At 37.7% G+C, this 26,383-nt stretch overlaps 1 protein-coding gene across 3 annotated transcripts in view; it reads right to left on the bottom strand.

Annotated features, from left to right (window-relative positions):
* Window positions 1-4,063: 4,063 nt before the first annotated feature.
* The window catches only part of COL15A1 (collagen type XV alpha 1 chain), a 493,232-nt gene continuing 470,912 nt past the window's right edge, over window positions 4,064-26,383 (bottom strand). Inside the window, exons 29-30 of one of the 3 annotated variants that reach the window (XM_072411944.1) lie at window positions 12,394-12,618; window positions 4,064-5,095 (exon numbers count right to left, since the gene is read on the bottom strand). In XM_072411944.1, the coding sequence (XP_072268045.1) occupies window positions 12,402-12,618 (217 nt within the window). In that variant the 3' untranslated portion in view covers window positions 4,064-5,095; window positions 12,394-12,401. Of the gene's footprint in view, window positions 5,096-12,058; window positions 12,619-26,383 lie in introns of those variants that run through there. The other 2 variants (XM_072411942.1, XM_072411943.1) reach the window with 2 other exon arrangements.

Here is a 26,383-nt window from a genome sequence, read left to right as displayed (position 1 = left end):
TCCAGATGTAAAAGGGATCCAGGTGGGTGATGCACAATATAAAATTTCTTTATACGCAGATGACCTCTTGATATATATAACGTCCCCTCATATCTCGATACCTTCCATCCTGAGGGAACTTGATGAATTTGGTATACATAGTAATTTCAAGGTTAATTATTCCAAATCTGAAATTCTTAATTTTACCTTGGACTCTACTCAAATGTCAGCTATGCGTTCTAATCTGCCTTTCCGGATTTGATGCCATTAAATATCTGGGTATAATGGTTCCATCGGATCCCTCCAAATTGTTCTCCCTTAATTATTCCTCAATGTACAGTAAACTTCAATCTGACCTTCAGAAATATGATTCCTTGCCTCTCTCCTGGTTCGCCCGTATAAACACTCCTAAGATGGATATAATTCCCAGACTGTTATATCTTTTCCAATCGGTCCCTATATTCTTGCCAACAGCATATCTTCGTAAAATTCATAGGTTATTTTTAAAATTTATATGGCAACAGAAACGTCCTAGACTGGCATTTAGTACCCTGTCCAAGGCCAAAAGTAGAGGAGGTGCAGGGGCCCCGGATGTTATTTCCTATTATAGGGCATCAGTTTTAGTGCGTTTGATAGACTGGTTTCACAACAGGGAGATGAAGGAATGGGTACAGCTGGAAGAGTACCTATCTCCAGTTAGTCTCCGTTCCCTGCCATGGGTGGACCGGTCGTTGATACAGCCGGCCCATCCTCTACTCCCACTTACATTAGATTTATTACATAATTGGGATATCCTCCTCAGAGCGGGCAAATTGTCGACAAATCCAGGACCCATGACGCCGCTATTTGATAATCCAGCGTTCCCCCCGGCAATGCGAACCTCCACATTTTTGTCTTGGTCCGCCTCGGACAGCCGTCATCTTAGGAGTATATTACAAAATGGACGGGTTCCCCCACTGGCCTCCCTGGATCTCCCAAACAGAAGCAAGTTGCTTTCTTGGCTTTCATATAGGCAACTGTCATCATTTGTAGCTTCATTTATTGACTTATCATTCCTATATAGAAGTTTAACGGCTTTCGAGCAGTTGGTTGGCTCGCCTGACCGCCCCTCTCATGTTGTGTCCAGGTTGTACGAGCTAATTGCTCAGGACTCTGAGCCTTCTGCGCCTATATACACTAGATATTGGGAGAGGGAAATGACTGGACTCATAACTGCGGATGATTGGGAAAAATCATTTACCCTAACGCATAAGTTGGCCTTAACCTGTAGAGCTCAAGAGGTTAATTACAAAATTCTATCCAGGTGGTATTATTGCCCTGTGGATCTCCATAGAATCTCCGCTACACAATCTGATCGTTGTTGGCGATGCCACTTACAAAAGGGGACGATGCTTCATATATGGTGGGAGTGTCCGCTTATACATCGATTTTGGGACACGATTATTCAGGTGTATAATGACAGCACTGGGTCCACCGTAACCAATACTCCCTCTATAGCTCTTTGATCCATGGTTCCGGGTTCGCTCAAAACCATCAAAGGTGGGGTCCTACGACATTTTCTTACGGCAGCAAGGGCCACTATTCCGAGATTGTGGAAGCAATCTGCCAATCCTTCTATAGCCAATTGGGTCTCTGAACTTGAAAAAATCCGCCGTATGGAGATGTTGGTTGCAGAGGATGATGATAGATTGGAGCAATTTAGAATTACCTGGTCCATTTGTGACTGGCTTAAAGAATCTCCCCGATTCCATACATATTTTCTTTAGTTCTCAGGGTTACAGGCTGGAACACAACCCCGGTATTGAGGTTAATATATATCTCTTTTATCTTTGTATCGAACGGCATTCCCCCTTCCCCCTCCCATCCCCCCCTTATATGTCTGGGCTGCTTTGTTATATGTGTCTATCTTTGTTTTTATTTTATCCGTTGTTTAAGAATATTGGTTTCCACCCTGTGCCATACCCTTCCGCTAGCGGATATGTAGCTGTTTTTGTACAGGTTCACTATGTCCTATATGATCCCCCTTAGAACTGTTTTGTTTTTTTTGTCATATTTTTTGGGTATATGCAGCTTTCTGGTACTAAATGTCTGTTAATACGAAGCCTACACTGTTATGTTTGATATGATGTATGTGTTGTATATTTGATTCTTTTTGTTAAGTATCCTTGGTTTTGTTTTTTTTTTGTTTTTTTTTTCCTCTGAAAACTCAAAAAAACTGATTGAAACAAAAGTGTCTGTCAATGTTTCTGTAAAATATTCTGTATTTCCCTGTGTTGGTTGGTAAAGATGGTTATGAGTCTCATTTGGTTTCTGGTGACTGGTGCCTAGGTTGTGTGATAAGTAGCTAACTATTACGGGACAAAACTTGCTGGTAAGCATTCTTTAGAAGCTTTTTGCAATACCCTCTGGTTAGGAGCCATCAAGTAAGAGTTTAGAGTCCTTTTTGAAATCTTGTAGGTTGGTGCAGTTCTGTCTCAGTCTAAGATATTGACTGAGCAGGGTGCTCTTTTTGTGGCGATATGGGTGGGCACTTTGCATGTGATCGTGTTGCCCTCTGTGTCTTTTCTAAATAGTAAGGTATCAACAGTCCTTCAATCTGTATTTCTTATATAGGCGTCCAGAAACAGCACTTGGTGATTATGAAAACTCATGGTAAATTTCAAATTGTATTCATTGTGTTGGAGTTCTGTGAAAAATTCTTGTAGGGCTGCCTGGGATCCTGTCCATAAAATAGGGACACCATCGTTGTATATATTCCAGGTGAGTATGGATGATTGGTAGCTTTGTATTTTGGGGTTTAGAAATAATTTACTTTCCCAATCACCAAGGTACAGATATGGACATGGACCAAGGTACAGACATGGCATACCATGGTGCACATCATGTACCCATCGCCATCCCCTGTGTCTGAATGTAAAGTTAGCCTTTGAATGTGAAAATATTTCTACTAAGAATATATTCAAGAATGGAACAGATGAAGTTGTTAAATGGTAAGTTGTTCGGATAAAATTCATTCAAAAGGGTTTGTATAACTTCTATACTTTTGTGTGAGGGATGCTGCTATATAGCACCTCAACATTGATTGTGACTAACATAGAGTAGGAGGTATTTGTAATCGAGAAGTGAATTTCAGGAGTTCTATGGTATCTTTAAAGTAGGAAGGGAGGTTGGTAACTAAGGGTCAGAGATATACATCCACAATTTCATTGGCATTAGATGGAATCGAGCTCAACCAAGAGATAATAGGTCTTCTAGATGGGTTTTCGATATTCTTATGGACCTTGGGTAATGAATAGAAAGTCGGTATAATTGGTTTTTTAGTTGAAAGGTAATCCTTCATTTTCGGATCAATGATTCCTAGTCGTAAATGTTGATTTATAAACTCATAATATTCATGATAAAATTGGTCAATCAGATTAGCAGGGATTGATTTATACCATTCTGGGTCACATCTGTTCGTAACGATGCCTATTCATGATAACTATGTTACCATCCTTGTCTGAGGGTTTAATGTTGGGGTTACTCTTTAGTTTGTAAAGAGCTTTTCACAGATGAGGTGAGGGATTATCAATTGATTTTGGAGTTTGGATCTGTAATTTATATATACCCTGGGTAACTAGATCGACAAATGTGTGTATGTGAGGGAAGGCAGTGAGTGTTGGGAAAAAGGTGGATTTGGGTCCTTCTCTCTCCTCCTAAATATTAGGTTCTGTTGTATATTATTATGGTTCATTATGGTTATTTGACCAATTATTCAGTAAGTACCAATATAATTTATTATTTAATTTTATAAACTTTTTTCTTTAATAACCTTGATTATAATAATGGGAATGATTATTATAATATTTGGAATTATTATATTTACCTGACAGCACTCCTCATGAACTCAGGAAATGTAACAATTGATAGGAACATTGCACCTATAATCAGGCAGTTTTTTATTATTTCTAACACATTCTACTGCTATATATAATCTTCTAAAATATAAGAAACCCTCCCCTTCTCTTCAATTGTTTATTCAATAATTTTCATATTCAATATTTGCCTCATTTTCCTACAACATCACTATTGATGTAAGTCTCTTTAATTGATTCCTACCTAAACTTTCCTAAAACATGTCTGTTATGTCACGAATATAGATGTTTATGCAAATATTGATGGGTTGAATTTGAAGTGTACAAAGAGAGATAACACAAAGACTTGAAATATTATACTATTTAATAATAAAGACAGACAAAACAATGCAGCAACATAGATTTAGATATAACAAAAATACTTAGCTGCGGAAGTGAGTTGCATTCATCCAAGGAGTCCTCCAAATTAATGGCATGGCAGATGATCAAAAAAACATGTTGCATACAGTTAGTTCTGGTCAAGACTAGTTAATTAGGTATGGCACTGTGTTTTTAACTACCCAGGAACTAATGACAATGGCCAGTGTTTGACCAGTACTGACCAATGATCATCCTTTAACCAGCATTTTACCAGCATTTTTAAGGATACCAGTTAAAGGATATATTACATTCCTTTAGGATGACCTCATTTATGGTATACATATACCAGTATATACTGGTAAAGCATTATTGTTGGTGAGACATAATTGATATTAACTAAATTGTGCTAACCCAACATTCCACTCCCTGGCTCACCAACATCATAATGAAACACCAACAGTACACAAAAGCAGAACTTCCACTGTCGAAGCAGTACACTTAGTTATAAAACAGAAAAACAAACCAAGACATACATAATTAGCATAACAATTACTATATACCATAAAACATGTAATTTAGCTTCACTCTAACCCCCAACCCTTTGTCATTCTTTTCTTCTTCCATCTGAATATATTTGATTCCTGTTTCCCAAAGTCAGGTCCCCATTAACAATCCTTGTCCTGTTTAAAAGTACCTCCGGTGGTACTAGAATGGCAATACATGGCATAGTTCTAGCTGACAATGGACTATGAGAACATATCCAGTCTTATTCATCAGCTGGGCATAACGGTGATGCATATACAATAATTTATTTTCAAAGGTGTCCTGTATAAGATGTTGATAATCAGAATCCCCTCCAGGTCATAGTGAAACCAATTAGAGCCACCAAGATTGGAACTAGTCTGTGGGAAGGAGAATAAACAGGGTTAACATCAACATCTCTGAGTTTTACATTAGTATTAGCTTTTAAAAGCAAATACTTCGTCTTTCTTCTTACTTTCCCTTCCTCTATCTGCTATACTGGATATTATCCATATCTATGCAAATAATAACATTATTGAAAAATATCTTGGGTCAAGTCACTGTCATAACAGTCAGGCAATGCGTCATAGTCACATCATTTTTTTTATGTATGCCTGATTGAATACGGTAGTCCAGTTTATACAAACACAGTTTTTCTCCCACAATGGACCCCCAAAAATATCTATCTTGTCTTGTACCTGAGTTCACTTTTTTACAATAAAAACTAGTTCAGAAAATTCTTTGTTGTCCCTAACCTAACATGTGAAGGAATGGTGTACTACCCCCACCACCCACTGATTTAACAAAAATGAGGCTTGTGACACAACCCAAACCTAATCTTTCTATGTATTTGTGGGGGTCAGCTCTTTTTTTGTTTGAGCAGGTTATTATAACATTCATGAAGTCCATTTGAACTTGCGGCATCTTCAATCTTCATGTTCACTTCATGTATTTCAGAATATCAGCTAAACCCTCTCTCACAATCTGATAAAACATTGTCTCTATGGAGGGTTGAAAAGCAGTAGTAGTCCAAATTTGTCCATAGCTCAACCATCAGTGTATCACACAATTATTTATTAATCAGCTGTCAAATGCTCCCAACCCGAAGCCTCTTGGCAAAGTTTCTCATCAATCATATTCACAGGTGCTTCCAGTTCAACAGGTGCAGTCAGCAGTCCCACTACCGTGTTTCCCCGATGATAAGGCATCCCCATCAAATAACCCACCCCCCGATTTTTGCTCAAACAATTAAAATAAAGCACCCCCCGCAAATAAGTCTTAACTGGGTATTAAGACTTTAAAGTAAAAATACAATAACAGGTGATCCAGCGAACGTCTGATTGCCTCATGGAATCGGGAAGGAATTTTTTCCCCTGATGGAGAAAATTGTACCAAGGGTTTTTGCTTTCCTCTGGACCAACTATGTCTATAAGGTTTTATATCTGGGATATATTTATTTCCCTAGTGGTTGGACTTGATGGACTTATGTCTTTTTTCAACCTAACCTTCTATGTAACTATGATATACCTGTTCCACAACAAGATGTGGCCCAGGTATATTTGCTAACGATCACCTGAAAAAAGATTTTTTCCCACTCATCTAAATAAAGTTTTGTATATGTTGGTGCACAGCATGTCCACATTGCAACTTGTTTTTGTATGTATAACTGATTATTGAAGAGAAAGATGTTATGATTTAAAATAAAATCCAATAAATTGAGAATAAATTCATTATATCTGTGCCAAATAGTTAGACATTGAGTCAAACATTCTTTGGCTGCAGCTAATCCTTTTTCATGAGGTATGGATGAATATAATGTATCTATATCGATAGCCACCAACCATGCATTAGGAGGGATGGTGACACCTTCTAGGATTATCAGAAATTTTTCCCTTTATTAAAGATTCATAAAAGCAGTCCTGATTTGTGAATTTGGAGCTGACTGAGATGATTGGTTTTGGCGGATTGATATCCTTTTTTTGTATTATACAACCATTTATGCTTGTATGCTTGTGATAGCTAGTAATGATATCTGCATAATTTGTTTTAGTCTAGATGTTCTTTAGGTTCATCCTTTTTAAGGTAAAATTTTCTGTGTTAATAGCTTATTATATTGTGTCAAACTAAAAAAATCATCCAATACTTTACATTCTTGGTGGTAATACAAGATCATTATTGGCATAAGATCATGTTAACATCTTCACAACATTTTTGCCCAATCTGTTTTACCCACTATTCTTAATATTCGGGAAATTTGAACACGTAAATCTACTGAATTACATTCATTGAAGACACATTTTTTCTTATAAAAAAAAAGTATCATATGCAAGGAACTTGATGAATTTTCTTCTAACAAACTCTTACAATTGAAATATAAATACTTTGTTTCTTTATTTTGTTGTCATTTTGGCAAACATTTATTCTTTTATGAGCCAAAAGGCCCAAGAACTTCCAAAATTCTCTGCACTCATCATACAAAGAAATATTCTTATTATCATCAAAATAATTTCAATAAACATATCATTAGATCCAAGTCCACTGTCCCCTCGGGTTGTTACCAAATGGACAAATGCATTATACTAAATGTTATGTGGACTGTAAAACTATAGTTTTAGATTTTGTACTCTTTTGCAAATGTGAAGCCTTTTACATAGGGAACACAAAACGTTCCATTAAAAACAGGATTTATGAACATATCTATTTGATTGAAAAGGTATCGCCACCCCAGGTAGTAGACACATGGGCTTGGAGCATAATTTTGATACTTTTTTATGCACTGGAGAACATTAAACAGGTTCCTCTGAAATGGGGGGAGGGGGGGATAGTTATGAAAAATTCTACATGGGAAACCTACTTGATTGATTTTCTAAATGTCACTAAAAAAAACAGGATTGAATCACATGTTCAGCTTTAAAGCATTCCTTTAAAATCTTTGTTGATAATGTTTATATTGTAATTAATCTACTTTAACTGATTTTGGAGTTGATAGTTATGTTTTGAATATACCTAATTATAATTGTAAGCAGCATAATTTTTTTATGTGGTATCTCTGTTATGTTGTTTTTTCTACATAATTATTACCATCCCCATGATCTTTTTAGTGTTCTGCTTCATTAACCTCCTGGGCGGTTCATTTCTGTCCATGTATATAATGACCTCTCCTTACAGAATACCCCCAAAGGGTTTAAATTCTTATTCACTTCTCGATGCGTTTCACGGAAAAAATCTACTCCTTCAGCAGGAAGAGAGAAGTCTGATGTTTGTACTTCTTGCATCCCTCCTATTTAAAATTGTTGCAAGGAAGGAGGTGGTTATGGCGGCAATTGTATATTCAGATCCCGTTTAGCTAATTAGTGAGTAATCTCTTCCAATTTTCAATATAAATCATAGTGATCAGTTTCATGTCCTTCCAACAGATATACGAACATACAGCCCAACAGTACAATCATGTTCCTATTCCATCGGCTTGCCTTGCAAGTCAGCGGTGAGTCAGATTGACTAACTTGCAAGGGAAGCTGATAACTGGCTTTACAAGTCCCGCTTAAAATTGATGTCTCTCATCGCATATCTTTTCCAATGAATGTTAGGGATGTGGCCTGTTTAAGATAAAGAAATGTACCGTATTTTTCGCCGTATAAGACGCTCCGGAATATAAGACGCACCCAATTTTAAAGGAGGAAAATCTAGAAAAAAAAGATTCTGAAAGATTATTCCCCTTCTGATCACTCATGTGCCATTCATACCGTATTCCCCTTCTGATCACTCATGTGCCATTGATTGTCCCCTTCTGATCACTCTGTGCCATTCAAATTCCCCTTCTGATCACTCATGTGCCCTTCAAATTCCCCTTCTGATCACTCATGTGCCGTTCAAATTCCCCTTCTGATCACTCTGTGCCGTTCAAATTCCCCTTCTGATCACTCTGTGCCGTTCAAATTCCCCTTCTGTTCACTAACCTTTTTTTCCACTGTACGGCCAGGTAACTCCGTTAGGGCAGGGATCAGCAGCGTGCTTCCTGGTTCAGAATCGCGGGGGCACGTGTGCCGGCTTCTTAGTTTCAGTTTGGCTCTGCACTGCAGCCAGGAGGAGACGCACACTGCAGCCAGCATCGAGGAGACACACACATGATCGGCTATCGGGTGAGTGTCTTATTTTAGTTATTTTATCAAAAATCGGGGAAACACGGTATTTGTCGTATAAGACACACCAACTTTCCCCCCCCCCCAGTTTTGGGGAAGAAAAAGTGCGTCTTATACGGCAAAAAATATGGTATATAGGTGAATGTTTATTTAAATATATAATATAATGATTACTTTTTATTGGATTCAATACAGTTATTTTGTATTGAATCCAATACAAAATAATCTGAAATTCCCGTCATGTACCAACGTCACCGGGAGCTCCCAGGGAACGTCAGTGACTCGCCGGGGGACAGATCGTCCAGGGGACCAGGTAAGTCTTTTTTTTTTTTTAATTTTTTAAGCTACCCCGAGTGTGGTTGGGGGTTACTGCTAGGGATTAGCAAGCGAAATTTGTAATTTCGATCTCGCAGTGAATCGGGTATTTCTCACTTACAGAACATGTAAGCAAAAATGGCCTTGTGATTCACCACAAGGCCGTGTTCTCGCCGATATTAGAGTTCATCTGAGTTCGCTTGCAGGCACAACTGATTGGAGGCACCTGCGTCCAATTAGCTGTGACCACAGGTTCCCATGGTCACTTGGCTGTACTTATCAATGAGGATCTCCATTGAGAGTTCATCTGAGTTTGCCTGCAATCACAGATAAATTGGAGGCACCCGCGTGTCTCCAATCAGCTGTGACCACAGGTTCCCACGGTCACTGGGCTTTAACAGCCCGCGGACTGTGGGAACCTGCACCCTGGACTTCAATGGAATTCGTGAACTCGGTTCACCGAATTTTGGTGGACCCATCGGATGTTCAGGGAAATTTACGCAATACTGTCAGAGGCATTCTCGCTCATCCCTAGTTACCGTTAACAGCTGTTTTTTTTTTTTTTTTTACTCCGAGGCACACTTGGGTTACTGATCAGGAAGTTAATAAATGTCAATAATTGTTAAGATCAATAATATTAATGTATGTTGGATGGTCCAGAGATTAATTACAATGATATTTTACACAGATTATATGATCCTGGGTAAGGATCCAACCTTCCCAACCTGGCTGTCTGGATCAGCCCTCTGCTCATATCATATATTATGGAGTGCACACCTTTCTTATGTTTCTGTATGAGATTGTGCTACCAGGAGAGAGTGGGCATGTCCTATAGACCTGGCAATCAACTGTGGCTGCTCCCCCCCACCTTGTACTATGAGATAATCCTATCTTGTGCAGCATGAGAGCTGTATCTGTGACCATGCTGCTGTCTTTATCTACCATGTATAAACCTTCCTATCTCCTACACTGAGTGTCATAGAAATGTGATATTTTTAGGGTACACAGGAGACCATAAGAGCTGTAAATAAACTAATCTGCATCCCCCTAAACATAACAAGTTGCTAGATATGGGGTCACAAGCATAAAATCCTAATAACAATCAGAGATGTTTTTACATTAAGGGGAGCTATTTCAAGATAAGGGTCCCAAAATTGATTTTGCATGTTAGGGACCCCTGGTTCCTACTTCCATGGCAATGAGCATTAGGGTACTGTCAATTCACTCTGTGCCCCAAATATATACTTGCTCGTTCATAAAACTTCAAGACTGCATTCAGACTGGCGGTGAGGTTGCAGTGCGGTTACCCTTTCCTCATGCCATTGAACCCTGCCTTGGGGGAGATGCTCAGTACCACTCACTGCCGCCTGAAGTCAAATCTGCTGACGCTGCAGTGTGATGGACTGAGTGTCTAGTGGGGTGCGTGTTACACAAAGCTGACCCCTTACCTTCTGTGACTCTCAATTGCTCTGGAACAGAGGGATGTTGGCAACTGGAAATGTCAGAGCCAGTAGGAAATGCCTTTTGTCCCCCCTCCCCCCATATATATATCATATATATAGGATATACATGTAATCATGTAATTAAGGGGAGTAACTCTTATGGATATCATAAAGAAATAGAAGCACACTAGGGGAATAGGTAGAGTATTGGTATTAAATATCTGTAATATTTAAAGGGATGGAAATGTATTAATCATGGCAGTGAAAGCAAATATTTAAGCATTGAAAGTGGGGATTTAAAAAAAAATTAAGAGTATATATATATATATATATATATATATATATATATATACTCTTTAGTGAGAGGGTATGTATGCTCTACTCTATGAGCTTAAATTAACTATTATCTAAAAGCTTAAATTAACACTCAAAAGTGGATCTTTGCCACTTGGTGGGTGGAATATGAATTTGTTATCAAATTAGAGAATCAATACTTTTTCCCCCCTTATTTTGGGAAATGATGAATCAGAGGCAACTAAAATGTATTCTATTTGATGTCCAGGTGCTGCAATTTTTGGGAATCGTCCCACAGTACAGTGTCCCATCCCTGAACTGTTACCATGAGAGCTGGGTATAAAGATTACGGGGGGTGATGCCATAGAAAAAAAGTCCATCAGTTGGTTTAATTAATTCAGCACAATAATAAGTACGATATACTGTGGTTTAGGATATTTTTTAAAATTGTGGTCTATGTTAAGAGTCTTTTTGACCTAATGACAGATGTATTCTTGTATTTTATTTTAAATTTATTACAGCTTCTGGAAATATTGGGGCAATATACAATTGTGATTGAAGGATATTGTATTGAAATAATCAGAAGCTCTGGCACAAGAATTGTATGGAATATACATTGTTGATGTTATCTCAGTTTGCCTGTGCTGCAGGATTGCTGTAATTGTTTTTACTGGTTGGTTATTCTAAAGACTTCATTTTCTTGTCCAGAAAATGCCTGGTTTTAGAGGGCATTGTACATGTTCCTTGATGCTGTTTCTAGAAGTAGGCTATTCCATGTTTACGAGCTGCCATACTAGTGTTATTAAACTCCCTTAACTAAAAATTTTCACAGCTAAACAGAAACAGCACTTTTATTGGGTGTAACAGCCGGTACCCTTTTAGTCTATAAAAGCATAGGAAATCTCATTGCTGCATGTTATTTTTAACTACCTGTTATTTTATATAGTTTTATTGAAGAAAGGACCCAGGGGACATCCTTGCTGCAATAAATTAACTTTACCTGCCTGATCACATTTTTTTAAAATAAAGTCACCTAACTCATCCTCATCACTTCCTGATCTTCAACCATCTTTTTGCATGTCCAAGAATTCATTCAGTCCTGGGGGCCCTGGGGTATGCTGGGATATTTGCCATATTCAAACAAGAAATCAAACAAGGTAAGTATATTTTATTTCAGAAGGGACATCACCTGTCCCTTTCTGCAATGAAGATTTGCCAGCTTACATATTTTCAAAGCTTTAAATACTTAGTGAGCTTGAAAAAGTATCCAGTATATTACTCTGAATCATCATGGATCCCAGGTGAACAATAATGATTTAAACCATAGGATCTAGATGACCAAAAAATATAGTGACAACTTCTATATTGCTGTCATAAAGCACCAAAAGCGAATACTAATGTCTAGCAAAAGCGAATACTAATGTCTAGTATGTGACTAATACATGGGGTATGTTTACCTTGCCCTTAACCCCCCCCCCACACACACACCTTTATTTTTATTTTTTTCTTATACCAGTGGTATAGCTGTTTTCAATGCACAATACAATAAACTTGTTGGAACAACTGTATGATTTCTGTTCTAACAATTTTCCACTTCTTAGTGATGATGCTTGTCCGCTGACTGCCGTCTCTGCTGTTCTCCATGATTCACAGTAATTATCAACCAGTTGAATGCCATTCAGGTTTGACCCATGCCACAATATTTTTTTAGGCCTTTGTGAAAAAAAAAATAAATAAAAACACGTAGTAAGTATAATTTAGATAAATTTGTTATTGATGCTTAATATTAACTTTGCAATTTTCTTTGCATTGTTTTTAACATAACAGTAAAGGATATCCTACTAACATTTGCATATACTACACACATATACATATATATGAAATATTTTGCTGCACCCTGTATGTAGTACTATATGTTACATACATTATAATTTTTCACCATAAACTGTTGAAAGCCCATATTGCTCTACTGTAAAAAAAAAAAAAAAAAAAAAAAAAAATACCCAGGGTGTGAGAATTTCCATACAATGGGAAAACTCTGGGTAGGAAAGTCTTTAGTATACCAGCTGCAGGCCGAAAGGCTGGTGTTATCCTATGACATAAACAACTTTCTGGTGAGGTCATCTAAGTTAAACACTATTAGGAGGGTAGAAGTTTGCTAAAATCTATAGCATTTTCTAACAAGGAGAAATTATTTTATAGCATCAATGTGCCAAATTCTCCCGCTACTACATTCTTCACATTGGTTTTTCAAGACTTAATTGAACTTAAAGTGGTAGGAGGTTATTTTAGTGCCATAATCAAGGATGTCGAAAATAGAGCACCCGGGGTGCCCACATCTTGCGACACTGCTCAAGGTCTCACCAAGTTGTCACACTTGGGGAGTCATGGCCACTAGGGGGTGCTACGGCTTGCACAGAGGTGGTGTGAGACCTGCGAAGGGCCAGGCGCAGAGTTTAAGCAGCAACCAGGTCTTTTCAAGAGCCTCTATTGGTAAAGGATGTTGCGCTGCTTGTTACTGCCAAGTTGTGGTCCTTAGGCACACCAGGGTGGGCAAGATGAAACATGGTACCGAATCACTAGACAGAAGACTTGTCAAGTAAGCCGGGGGTCGAGGCAAGCAGAAAGCAAGAGAGGTCAGGTCACAAGCCAGGGTCAGAACTGCAGGCATGCCCAGGGGAGAGGTGCCTGTGCTTTAGCAAGGAAGAGGTATGTGTGACACAGGTTAGGGGAATCTATTAGTTCTGTGGACTTAAAAGACGTTTGGCATTAGAATTATTCTCTGGAAAGGCTATAAACATTCTTTTCCCATGTTCTCACATCCCACGCCCACAATAATTACCTTTTTGGCTCAAGTTCTTTACTATTCAAGCATAGAGTTCTCAATTTTCATAAATTCAGGAACAAACTGGGTAAAATGATTGTTAATCTAGTACGTCCTGCATATAAACCGACCCATATTTACTCTATGTTTACACCTGCTGGTGAGTCAGTGTCTGACCCCAAGCATAATAACCAATTATTGGTGCAATAGTACCATGATCTGTACACTGTTTTTCCTGGGAACCTTGATGTAGCCAAATCATATTTGAATGAGGTGAAGCTTCCACAGTTAGGGGAGACCAACTGTTCCAAGTTAAATGCCCCTATTCCCTCTACGAAAGTATTTTTTGCCATATCCCATCTCACTAATGGCAAATCCCCTGGTCCCAATAGATTCACTGCAGATAAGTTGAGTTAAAAAACAGGCATATTTTTGATATTGTGTTTTTGAGACATTTGACTATTAGGTGATTGTAAATCTTGTGCTTTTATCATCTCTGTCTCCATTACCCTCTAAATACTCCTTTTATAATTGTTTTTTTCCTTACCTTTCAGACCACAAATTAAGGGAAGTGGTCAAGGATTCACAAGTGATACAAGTTCTTGGCAAACTCACCTTTGAGCTTGCTCACTTTTGTCTTGGAAAATAAGTGACTCTGAATGAGTTAAAAAACACAGGAGTTGCAAACTAAAAGAATTGAATCTTTAAAAAAAATATACAGACTGCAAGTAACTACCTGAAATAAATATATATTTTAACTTGAAAAATTTGTGGGAGCAAGAATAAAGGTTTTGTTCAGTGTTACATATGTATCCACAAATGGAGCAACAGCTCCAAGGTGAATACCACTGTGACAGATGTGAACAAATTGTCCTTCTGGACTCTCACATTATAAATCTGGCGGAGCACAGTGCAATACTGAAATCACTGGATCACCTTGAGAGAGGTCTCCTGCTCATTGAGCAGGTAGTTAATGGGATAGATGTGAAGGGTGGAGAGATAAATCAGGATGAAGCTGGATTACTGTTGTTAGAAGAAGTGGTAGGGGCTACCAGAAAACAAAGGCGAGCCTTGTGTTTGGACACCCTGACAAATTTGCAAAGATATGTGAAGATGTGCAGCAGGTGGCAAACCCCCAGGGTGACCCATAGTATCTGAAATAGGCAAATTAACCAATATTACAGGTAAATTAGTTTACTTAATTCTGCGACCACATATGTACAGTTTACCCTCCTTTTTCAGGATACACCTGAATTATTGAAATTGATAGAGGGCCTCATCATTCCATCTGATGTGATTTTAGTTACCATTGACATTGAGGTTCTATATTCTTGTGTCCCTAATGAGATTGAAATACAGACTTATTAAAAATTTGGATTGAAAGGAAACAGAATTTATGGTCTTATGCAAAATGTATTTTTAAATTGCTTAATTTTGACGAGGAGCTCCTTTGATTTTGATGAGAGTGTTTGAGCACCCTAACAAATTTGCAAAGCTACGTGAAGATGTGCAGGTAGCAGACCTAGTGGTGGCAACCTTAGATGTTACTGCTACCCCTAACAACTTGGAAAGCACCCCATCTAGTAGGGTTGGTAAAAGCAATGTAGGAAGGCTTGGACAATTGATTGTCATAGGGGATTCTATCATCAGGAGGGCTCAAAGAAAAGTTTGTCGCCCCGATCACTTCAACTAAATGGTTTGCTGGACTGAGTGGACAAATTACTAGGGGGGGCTGGGCATCACCCAACTCGGTCTCGGTCCATGTTGAAACCAATGAAAGGATATATGGAAGATAGAGGTTCCTTAAAAATAAGTTTAAAGAACTGGTTTAAAGTTGAAGGAAAGGACCTCCAAGGTTATATATTCTGGAATATTGCCTGTGCCATGCGCAACACACGAAAAGGCAGCCGGAGCTTAGACAGCTAAATGCATGGATTTAATTCTGGTGTAAAAGGGAAGGGTATAGGTTCTTAGAGCAATGGTCACCAACCTTTTCAGACTGGTGGACCACTAAATTTACTGGCTCCGGACCGAGCATGCGCGGGAAGTCGGGTGTCACTCAAAGGGGAAGAAACTTTCCCTTAAGTAATGTCATGATGATAGAACCCGCCTGTTCTCCCATCGCAGATCTGTGCGTGGGACATAGTCTGCGGCTCTGGCTAGTGCATTCCCCCAGCAGGGTCCTTCTCCTGAACCCGCTTGGGGGTGCACCTTCTCGGGGACCACCAGTTAACGACCGCTGTCTTAGAGCACTGGGCTGACATTTTTTATTGGGGTGCAACCTATATACCAGAGGAAGTTTACATCTAATTTGAAGGGGGTCTGCTGTGCTAGGGAAAAGATTTTTGGGAATGATGGAGGGATATTTAAAGACAGAGGGGGTGGGACAATCAAGCTGGCATAAAGGTCAGACAGGGGTCAGTCACCAGTGGAGGATGGATTAGGGATAGTTGGGGGAAAGTGTATGAATATAAGGAGTTTCCTCATATAACACACAAACATTGGATTGTGTAGTACTAATTGTACTGAAAAACAAAAGGATTTGGCAAACACTGCTGACAAATGCAGCAATGGTTTAAAGAGCCTGTTCATCCATGCCAGAATTCTGACAAACAAAATAGGGGAGTTGGAAGCCTTAATGAATGAAGACCTAGTCGGTATTGTTGAATCCTGGCTTTGTTCTTCACATCCTAGCTATACTCTCTTTCTTGAAAGACCAAGCACAGTGAAAAAGTGGTGGTTTCTGTCCTGTATGTGACAGGTAATCTGAATGGGAATGTGAAAAAAGAAATTTTTGGAGCCTAAGTTGATGTTGAGACATTACAGGTGGAGTTGAATATGGGGATGCATAATACACAATTAATAATTGGAATCTGCTATAGGTCCCCCAAGAAGAATGAAAGAATCAACTACTTGCACAGATAAAAAGGGCAACAGTGGTAGTGATGGGTGGTTTTAATACCCCGACATTGACTGGGGTAATAGCACGTCAGGTAGAGCAAAAGGTGGAAATTTATCAAATTATAGTTTTTATGGTACAGTTTATAGAAGCCCAACTAGAAATGATACTCAGCTAGACCTAGTTTTTTATAGCAATGCAGAGCTTATAACAAATGTGCATATAAAAAAAAATCTGGTTAGTAATCATTATATGATTTCATTTAATGTATTTTGTAAACAGGGAGAAAAACAAGAAAGATAAAAATGTTCAATTTTAGGAGAGAAAATTTTCCATTATCAAGGGTGGCTGTCCATGACTTGAACTGGAAAGGAATATTGTTCTCAAAGATCACAGAACAGAAATGAAAATGTTTAAAATCTGTTCTATACAAGCACACTGCAAAATATATTCCAATGTGTAAGAAGCTTGAGAGGCTTAAATGAAATTGGCTATCAGCCAATGTGAAAAAAAAAGAAAAAAAAGAAAAGGGCATTCCAAACATTTAAATAAGAAAGATTACCTTTATTATTTCAAAATGATAAAGAATATAACAAAAGATGTAAAAATGAAATCAAATGTGCAAAACTTCAAAATGAAAGACAGATTGCAAAAGAAAGTAAGGCAAATTGTCCATAATTTTTAAAATATAATAATAGCAAAAAAATTAGGTCTGGGCATGTAGGCCCCTAACGGTTGTCTCGTAGTTGGTAACTGGCGATAAAGAAAAGGCGGATTTACTAAACACTTTTTTAGCTCTGTGTACACAAAAAAAATGGCAGAGCTCAAAATTGCTAATAGCAATCAAACATCAAATTTACCTCTGTTCCCCGACAATTATTTACCGTACACTGTGTTCCCCTATTTCAGAAATTCAGATGGTCTACCTCCCCCCTTCCAGGTTGGGTGGAGTGGCAACAGTAAAAATGAATGTTTTACCTAGAGTGATTCAGAACACTTCCATTCCCATTCCACGCAGGTCTCTGGAGCTGCTCCAATCCAAGGTTATGGCGTTTATATGGGGTCACAAAGGAAGTCGTATTAACCGTTTTACAATACCTTCCCCTAAACTTCAAGGCGGTCTTGCAGTACCTAATTTTAGGCTGTACTATAGAGCAGCACAAATTGCCACACCACAAATTTTTTCTCCTATGTGGATACCTAATTGTCTAAGGCCCAAGATCATTTGCCCCTTCTTACAATACTCTGTCAGTCTGGGATAGAGTGAAAACCCATCTGAAAATTAGCTCGGCCTATACACCACTTGCCCCGCTCTGGGAAACCCTGGGTTTCCCCCGGGTTTGCTGGCTCACGGATTTGCTAGGTGGGTTGCCCATATTTATTCCCTGTGGCAAACTTTATTTCAGGTAGGCACATTCTTACTTTTCACCTGGTCCAAAACAGAGAACTACCAGTTTCAGTTTTTCCGCTACTCCCAACTGAGTGAGCTCGTTTCTATGTTCCAAAATGATCCAAAGCCTTCCCCCTTATTGCAAAACCCCATTTGAGAGTACTAACCCCAATAATCGAGATTTCAATTCTTTACTCAGCGCTCTTGCCCCCTCCTCTAAATTACTCTATATACAAGCCTGGGAAAGGGACTTGGTCAAAACTTGGGAATTGGAAGAGAGGATCAGGATTGCCCCAAACATTTCTAAAGTTTCACTTATTGTCAATTTGGTTGAAATTAACTACAAGGTTATGTTACGTTGGTATCTGGTCCTAACTAAGTTGGCTAAATGCTTTCCTGGCTCCTCTACCCTATGCTGTGGTGGACTAGGTGATATAAAACATATTTGGTGGTGGCGCAAGAATTCTGAAAGAAGGTGTTTCACGTCCTTTCTTCTATTATAAAAACCCCTTTCCTTATTAGGCTGGAATGTGCCTTGCTGAGTAAAATTGATATACCATTGCCTAAACACATCAAAAAATTCTGCAACTACAGAACTCAACTGTATTATGGTAAATGATAAACTCACCTGCTTGGTCAAAGATACCCCTCATGTGTTTGAGCTTACCTGGGATCCATGATTCACGCATAATTCCTCATCTCAAACTCCTCCCGGAAGTGGACACCTTTCTCCCACCCCTCACTTACCCCACTCTCCTTCCTCCCCTTTTAATATCCCTTACCTTACCGTATCAGTATTTTTAAATGTCAAAGTGGTACATTTGATATTTAAAAATACTTATTTCAAATTTCCTGCCAGGTCCCACCCCCCAACAAAACAGTTTTATCCTAATCCCCCTTTATATGTTAGAATTTGGGAAAGGGAGCTAGGTACAAAGCTCTTATATGAAGAATGGAGAAAATCAAATATTCTGACACATAAAATATCCCTTTATTTTAGCTTTGTTGTGCCTGTTTTAAAAAATCTCTAGGAATAGATATTGGTAGTGTCCATTTTAAATACTCTATTTCTTGCACACCAAGAAAGCGGAAGTTGGGAATACTTTTGCAAATCTTAAAAATACCTTCCATCTTAAAAAGGAGAAGGTAATTATGTTTGAACATAAAAAGAATTTACCACTATATATACACCAAGATATTTAATAGCATTTATACATATCTTAAATTTAGTGTTCACCACACGTCTTTTAAATTGAGAAGCTAGAAAATTGTTATATTCATTAATTCTGACTTCGGCAGATTTTCAATCCCTATTTATTGTACAGCGCTGCGTAATATGTTGGCGCTATATAAATCCTGTTTATTAATAATAATAATAATAATAATAATAATAATAACTTTGAAATTACTATATTTATTAAATAAAAATGGTTTAAAAATAGATAATTAGACAGTTCTCCTGCCTAGTGATTTGGTACAATATATCATCCTGCCCACCCTGGTGTGCCCAAGGACTGCAACCTGGCAGTAACCAGCAATTCAACATCTTCCCAACTAGAGACTCTGGAGAAGACCTGGATACTGCCTACACTCTGTGCCTTGGCCCTTCCCAGGGCTCACACCACCTCCCTCATCTCCCTGAGCGTGACAGATGTTTTATATTAAAGGTGCATAGTAGTGGAGAAAGAGTACAACCTTGTCTAGTTAATTCGAAAATGTTTGGACAGTTTTCCATTAATCCTAATTTTTGCAGATGTATTGATATATAATGCCGCTATCCACAATCGCATACAAAGACCTAGCCCTATTTGTTCCTAAGCAGTTTGTAAGAAAGGCCCGTGCACCCGATCGAACACTTTTTTTGCGTCAATAGAAAGCACTGCTAATGGAATGATAAATGTCTTTGTATAGTGTGTGAGAAGCATTGTCTTGAATGTATTATCTCTAGCCTCTCTTCCCATAATAAATATTACTTGATCCTGATGGCTAACTTTAGGTAAGCATTTCAAAATTCGATTAGCTAAGATTTTAGAAATTGTAAAAAATGTATATCGACATTGATATGTGAGCTAGGCCTATAATTAGAACATACAGTATGGTCCTTACCAGATTTAGGGATTAGTAAAATATTTGCTTCCACACTTTGCCGTGGAAAACTATGATTCCCAGAAACTGCATTAACCTTTTGTCTGCCCCAGCTGAGTTATCTTGTGTGAGATAAGCAGTGCAAATAAGCCCCAGCTGGGTTTACTCAGAATGCTGTTAATGCTTGGAATGCTTTGATCATTCCATCCTGGCAGAGGATTGAGCAGTCAGCTGACTTCCCTCGGTATGGAAACTATAGTCTCATACTGCCCCCTAGTGACAAGTAGACATAAATACACATTACAGCAGTGGCTTTGTAAGCAGTATTCCCCCTAGATACACTGTTTCAGGCCAATCAAATAAGTTATAATAATCAACAACTTGCTACACTGCCTACTCTTCTTCCTACTACCTCCTATTTCTCCCTACAGCATCTCTGAGGCCTGATCTTTGAGAGTCTAGATATATGTGAGCCAAATGTAATGTGGTACTGTGTGTACAACCGTTTTCAACATTTCCACACATTGATGCAATTCTGAAAGATGCTTTCCTCACTTTGTTATAATACACCAACAGGTGATCGTGGAATAATTAGTATCAAGAAAATGTCATAAATAAGATATAACAAAATAAATTGGCCTGGAGCACTTGCAAGCCACTAAATAAATTGGTTAAAAAAAAAAGGTTAAACATCCTTGTCAAGAAGGGAGTTAAGGCTATTGGAAAGGTCTTAAAAACATGGAGTAAACCTGTCTGGACCTAGACTTTTCCCTACTGGTAATGTTTTAATGATATTTAAAATTTCCTCATTCTCCATTAGGGGTAATCCTGTGTTCCTATATTTTTGCAGTTCGCCTATATCCCCCCTTCGGCGATGGTTATATAAGTTATATAAGTCTGAATAATACTTTTGATAAAAACAGATATAATATCTCTAGGTAAGGACATAGTACATCCTTCTGGATCAAGAATAGATAGAATATAACTACGATTTGATTTAGATTAAAGAGATTTGGCCAGCGGTCGCCAATCGGTGGTCCGTGGACCACGTCCCCCATACAAATCCCTGACTCAGGAAAGTGGGCAGGCTGTGTCCCTCTCAGATCTGAGCCTGTGATGGGAGAGTGGGTGTGGTTATGTATTCATGACGTCACTATGGGGAAGGTTTCTACCCCTTTGTGTGACACCCAGCTCCCCGCGAATGCGCGGTCAGGAGCTGATAATTTTAGTGGTCCGCACGACCAAAAAGGTTGGTGATCACTAGATTTGGCTAATAGTGGTCAACATTTATTGCCTGACTTATAAAAAAATATGCCTTATACGATCACTATGTCTAAAATACCTATGATTGTAGAGCTTAAGTAGATGATATCCAGCTTCTGACAACTCTAGGTAAACTTCTTCAGATAAATTATTTTTATGTAGCCTCTCCAATTCTTGTGTCTTAATATGAGTATCCTTAATTACCTGGTTCCTCTTTTTTATAGCTAAAACCCTGTTGAATCAAGACCCCTTTAACCACCTGGGCGAGATTTCTGTACCAAAAGCGGTACACTGTTTTTCATGAAATTTTTTTTTTAAATTGTAGACCTGTAACTTACAGAAATATGTCCGAGGGTCTAGTAGATATCATGAATATAAAAAAAAGTTTGAAACACAATCATGTAAAAAAAAAAATAAAAAAAAAAATTTACTTTTAATAAAATTAATCAAAAAACACAAAAATCAGCTTAAACAAGAATACATAAATAAATCAAAAATACTGAAAATGCAATAATTCGGTGTACTGTATAGTAATATATTATTCTAAAACACCTCCCTAGTGTGGTAAATTTTAAAACAGAGTCCAACGTCACATACCTATTGACAAAACCACATAAATATATTTTGTATTATTTTGTATTGGATTGGATACAGGACTTTGTATTGAATCTGCCCTGACTTCGGATTGTTCCTGACCTGCATTTGCCTTATCCTCCTGTACTTCGCTTTATTGGACTTAACCCTTGCTGTGCTGTATGATATTGAATAAAGCCTGATTTAAGGGTATCTGGAGTTGGTCGTGGTTTGTGTGCCCAGGCGCATTACAATTTACTTATAATTCACCGAATTACAATGAATTACCGCATAACTCACCGAAATATGTCCAAAATTTTATAAATTTAATATTAAAATTTTTTTTATAAAACATAAAAAAAATCTTTAAAAAATAGTGTATAATGTAATGTATATGTACAGTAGCTTATATAATTTATAATACAATTATATATATATAATTTATAAAAAGATTTCTTTGTATTGGACTCAATACAGCTTTTTTGTATTGAGTTCAATACAAAGTGATTTGAATTTCCCGCCCCGTCTCCCGCACCGACGTCATCGGGAAACCCCGGACATCGTCACTGCACTCGCCGGGAGAAGACAGAAGAGGACGGACGTGTCCGGAGGAGCTGCGGGGACCGGGTGAGTATATTCTTACAATTGTAATCCAATTGTCATACAATGTATGACAATTGGATTGCAACACAACCTTTGTTTAACCACCTTACAAAAGTTCGGGTTTAACGCTTTTTGCAAGTGTTATTACCCCGAACCAAGGTCGGGTTTAAAGGCTGGGTGGTTAATTACTACCTTAAATGTGTCCCATTGTATTGGTAACAACATACAATCAAAAAGTATCACTTATGAAAATGGAAATGGTTTTCCAAAACTGTTTGATAGCATACTGTGTCCTTTAGTGAGGAGTCATTAAGTCTCTAGTTCCATTCACCTAATTGCAAATGAGGTGTTAATAGTGACAAGGTCACTGAAGAATGATCTGACCAAAAATTGGGATCAATAGTGACCTTTGGAGTTCATGCTAATGCATAGTGAAGTGAAATGTGTAGTCCCTATAAAGGGGCTGACAAACCTGCCATACATCATTTATGAGTAACTTGTTTAGTTAATTCAATGCATTTATTCTAGAATGAGCAATGAAGATTTATCTGAAATGCAATCTATCCTAGGTTCCAATGAAGTTAAGATCACCTCCTATTATAACAATTCCTTCAGAAAAATCCTCAAACATTCCAAATACTCTATAGCAGTTTTTGTGGGTTGCTGATTTGGCATATAAAAAGGGGCTTTTGTATAAATCTTAGCCCACAATATGATCTTTATCAGTACCTACCTGCCTAATGGGTCAATCAGTGAATCAAGAAATGTGTAGCGTAGGGATTTATGTATAGCAGTTGAGACCCCCTTAGATTTAGATTATGGGTTTAAACTGTGATATCATGTAAATCAATGAATATGGGCAGGTAAATGACCTAATTTAGGTGTAAGAGTGTTTCTTGCAATATTATAATTTGGATTCTTGCTTTATGGCATCCATACAGACTTTGAGAGCATTTCTGTGGGCTATTAAGCATTCAAAGTTCTAATATTCATAGGGAAACTTTAACGGGGATAATAAATTTAACCTACTCGGGGAGATCTATCGTTGTTTTAAAAATTTAGGGGGATTATTTCAGAATACGATTACTACATTACCCCTTAGCGAAAGGCCTGCATGTTTAACTTACACTATATGTATCTTCAATAAGGAATTGTCAACCTTCCCTGTTTGTCTATCATTTTTCCCTAATACATTCAAAACTTTTCAACTTGTGTCTAAATATAAATCTAATCCTCTAGGTGTGTTCAACAACTCTCAAAACTCTTGGTATTCTTCAAATTACCTTGAATAAATAGTTTTATATCAGAAAAAAAATACCAGGTCTAGGTAATGAAGTACTCTAAGTTCTATGTAACCTCTTTCAACATTTCAAAGAAATCCACATCACCATATTTATATTATTTCATCAAGTGCCAATATTATTCAACCAAACACAAAAAGAAAAAAAACAATGCAATGCTATGACATAATATAAACTCGTACATCAACCACTTTCTCTAACAAATAACAAATCATCCAACTTAAAAATATTCTTTCTTGCTACGTATTTCTACATATAAAAGAATATCCTATTTACCTATTAGTGCCTATAAATCCCCATATTCCTTAATATTTAATACATTCTAACATGTACCATTTACAAGCTATGTACAATAAAAAATTACCAGCCATTCATATATTTTTTCACAAGCTATATTTTATAATGTATCAGGACAGGTCTAGGTGTCCTTATATTGATTCTTCAAACTTTTACTTTTTCTATTCACATTGACCTAGACTTCAGAGCACCAGAGGAATCAGGCCAGTCAGTTATAACCACCTGAGGAAGATCAAGCGCTTGTGTAACCTGAGTCTGCAGGTACTCGTATGAGAAAGTTTTCTCTCCTTTGTAAATCAATTAAAAAACTGATTTACTGATAAGTATTGCTGTACAAGATTTCCACATGATATTTTCTTTAATCCTAACGTGGTGTACATGACAGATAACATCACAGGCTCTACTTCATTCCAAACTATGCGGTCTTTAGACTCTGTGACTCGATGTCTAAGTCTGCCAACTCTGCAGGTGGTAATATCTGAGAAAAGATTTCATGTACCGCAAGCAGCAATTCTTTATTTACGATAAATTCAGGCAGTCTACGGTTGTTGGTTCATAGGGTTTTATTCACAGCCAGAACTTTCCCTATAAAGTTATTGGCCTCCACCAGCTCGGCCATGCGTAGGTTTAGAGTATAGAGTATATACTAGCTTGGATTTGATCATCATGTCGCTGCATAGTTTCTTGTCGTATTGTTATTTTAGTTGCCAGACCTTCATACTGATCCTTAATGACAGATATGGATAAAATAACTGCATCTAATGATTTCCTAATCGCTGTGAACTTGTGAACAAGTTTCTAGGTGAGCAAAACTTCTATTCAGGTCTTGTCTGTTAGGCAAAGAACGTAGGTGAACTTTCCAGTCCCATCTACCGTGTCGTCTGTTGATGTTTCAGAATGCATGAATTTGGAAGTCTACTGCTGCCCTTGTTAAACACTAGAAGCTGTGAAACCCAATGTTTCTCCCTGGATTGGAGGAGCCAAGGCTTTTCACTTGGTGGGTGGAGAAGACCCTTTATAGAATACATCAGTTCATTAATTCATCTGGGATACTCCCTTTTAGTGAGTTCTGTGAGAAACATGAAGCTCCACAGACAGAACTCTTTAAGTACCTTCAAATTAGGCACTTTGTTCAATTAAGGCTGGGAACAACTACCGGTATTTATAATATGACATGGTTTGAGAGACTATACGTAAATTACCCAAATACCAAAGGAATTTTATCGAATTTATATAATAATTTAGTGCAGACCAGTATGGACATCTTATATATCTAAATGGAAGGCAGATTTGAGCTTATTGCTTGAGCAGGGGGATTGGGTCAAGATTTGGTCCACGGTAGCACACTGTAGCATTAATGCTTCAGCAGTGGAAGCGAATTATAAACTAATGGTGAGATGCTACATGGTGCCATCAAGGCTTGCTAAGTTTGAATTAACTTGTACAGGCAATTGTTTTAGGGGCTGAAATACCACAGGAACCCTTTATCATATATGGTGGGAGGGTCCCAAAATAATGAAGTTTTGGACAAGAGTATACCAAATAGCTTATACTATAGTGGGTTGTTCTTTTTCTATTCTTTTACTTTTTCTATTCACTTTGACCTAGACTTCAGAGAGCCTTAAGAATCAGGCCAGTCAGTTATAACCACCTGAGGAAGATCAAGCGCTTGTGTAACCTGATCCAAGTTTGCAGGTACTCTTATGAGAAAGTTTTCTCTCCTTTATAAATAAATTAAAAAACTGATTTACTGATAAGTATTGCTGTACAAGATTTCCACATTTCCACGTGCAGTTGTTTCTTTTTGCATATCAAAGCACAGCTTGTTAATGAATGTATAGGTTTTGTAAAATATTTTTTTTTTGCTTTGTTTGTGAATAAATCACAGTGAGGATTTTATACAGTAACGGACACCACGCTGCCTATTAGTAAGTTGAGACCCTTCCAGCTGTTCATCTCAGCCTTTGGTGCATTTATGACTTTTTATATTGTGCCTTTTACTATTTTTCTAAAATTTATCTTTAAATTTTGGGCAGCATTCAGAAAGAATGAAACCGTTTTCTATAAAAACCTATGGGAAATTACATTTCGGCTAAAAAATGAGATTCCAAGACAAAATATCTTTGTTAGCCAAGGTATCACTGTATATCTATGTGCTCTCCAAATCTCACAAATCATATCTTAGGAATAAATGGCATTAAGCAAAAATAGGATTATTATCTGCAATATATATATATATATAT

This window comes from Pyxicephalus adspersus, chromosome 5 (assembly GCF_032062135.1).
Source record: "Pyxicephalus adspersus chromosome 5, UCB_Pads_2.0, whole genome shotgun sequence".
Lineage (NCBI taxonomy): Eukaryota > Metazoa > Chordata > Amphibia > Anura > Pyxicephalidae > Pyxicephalus > Pyxicephalus adspersus.
The sequence above is the reverse complement of the archived record's forward strand: the minus strand, read 5'-3'. Positions and strand labels throughout refer to the sequence as shown.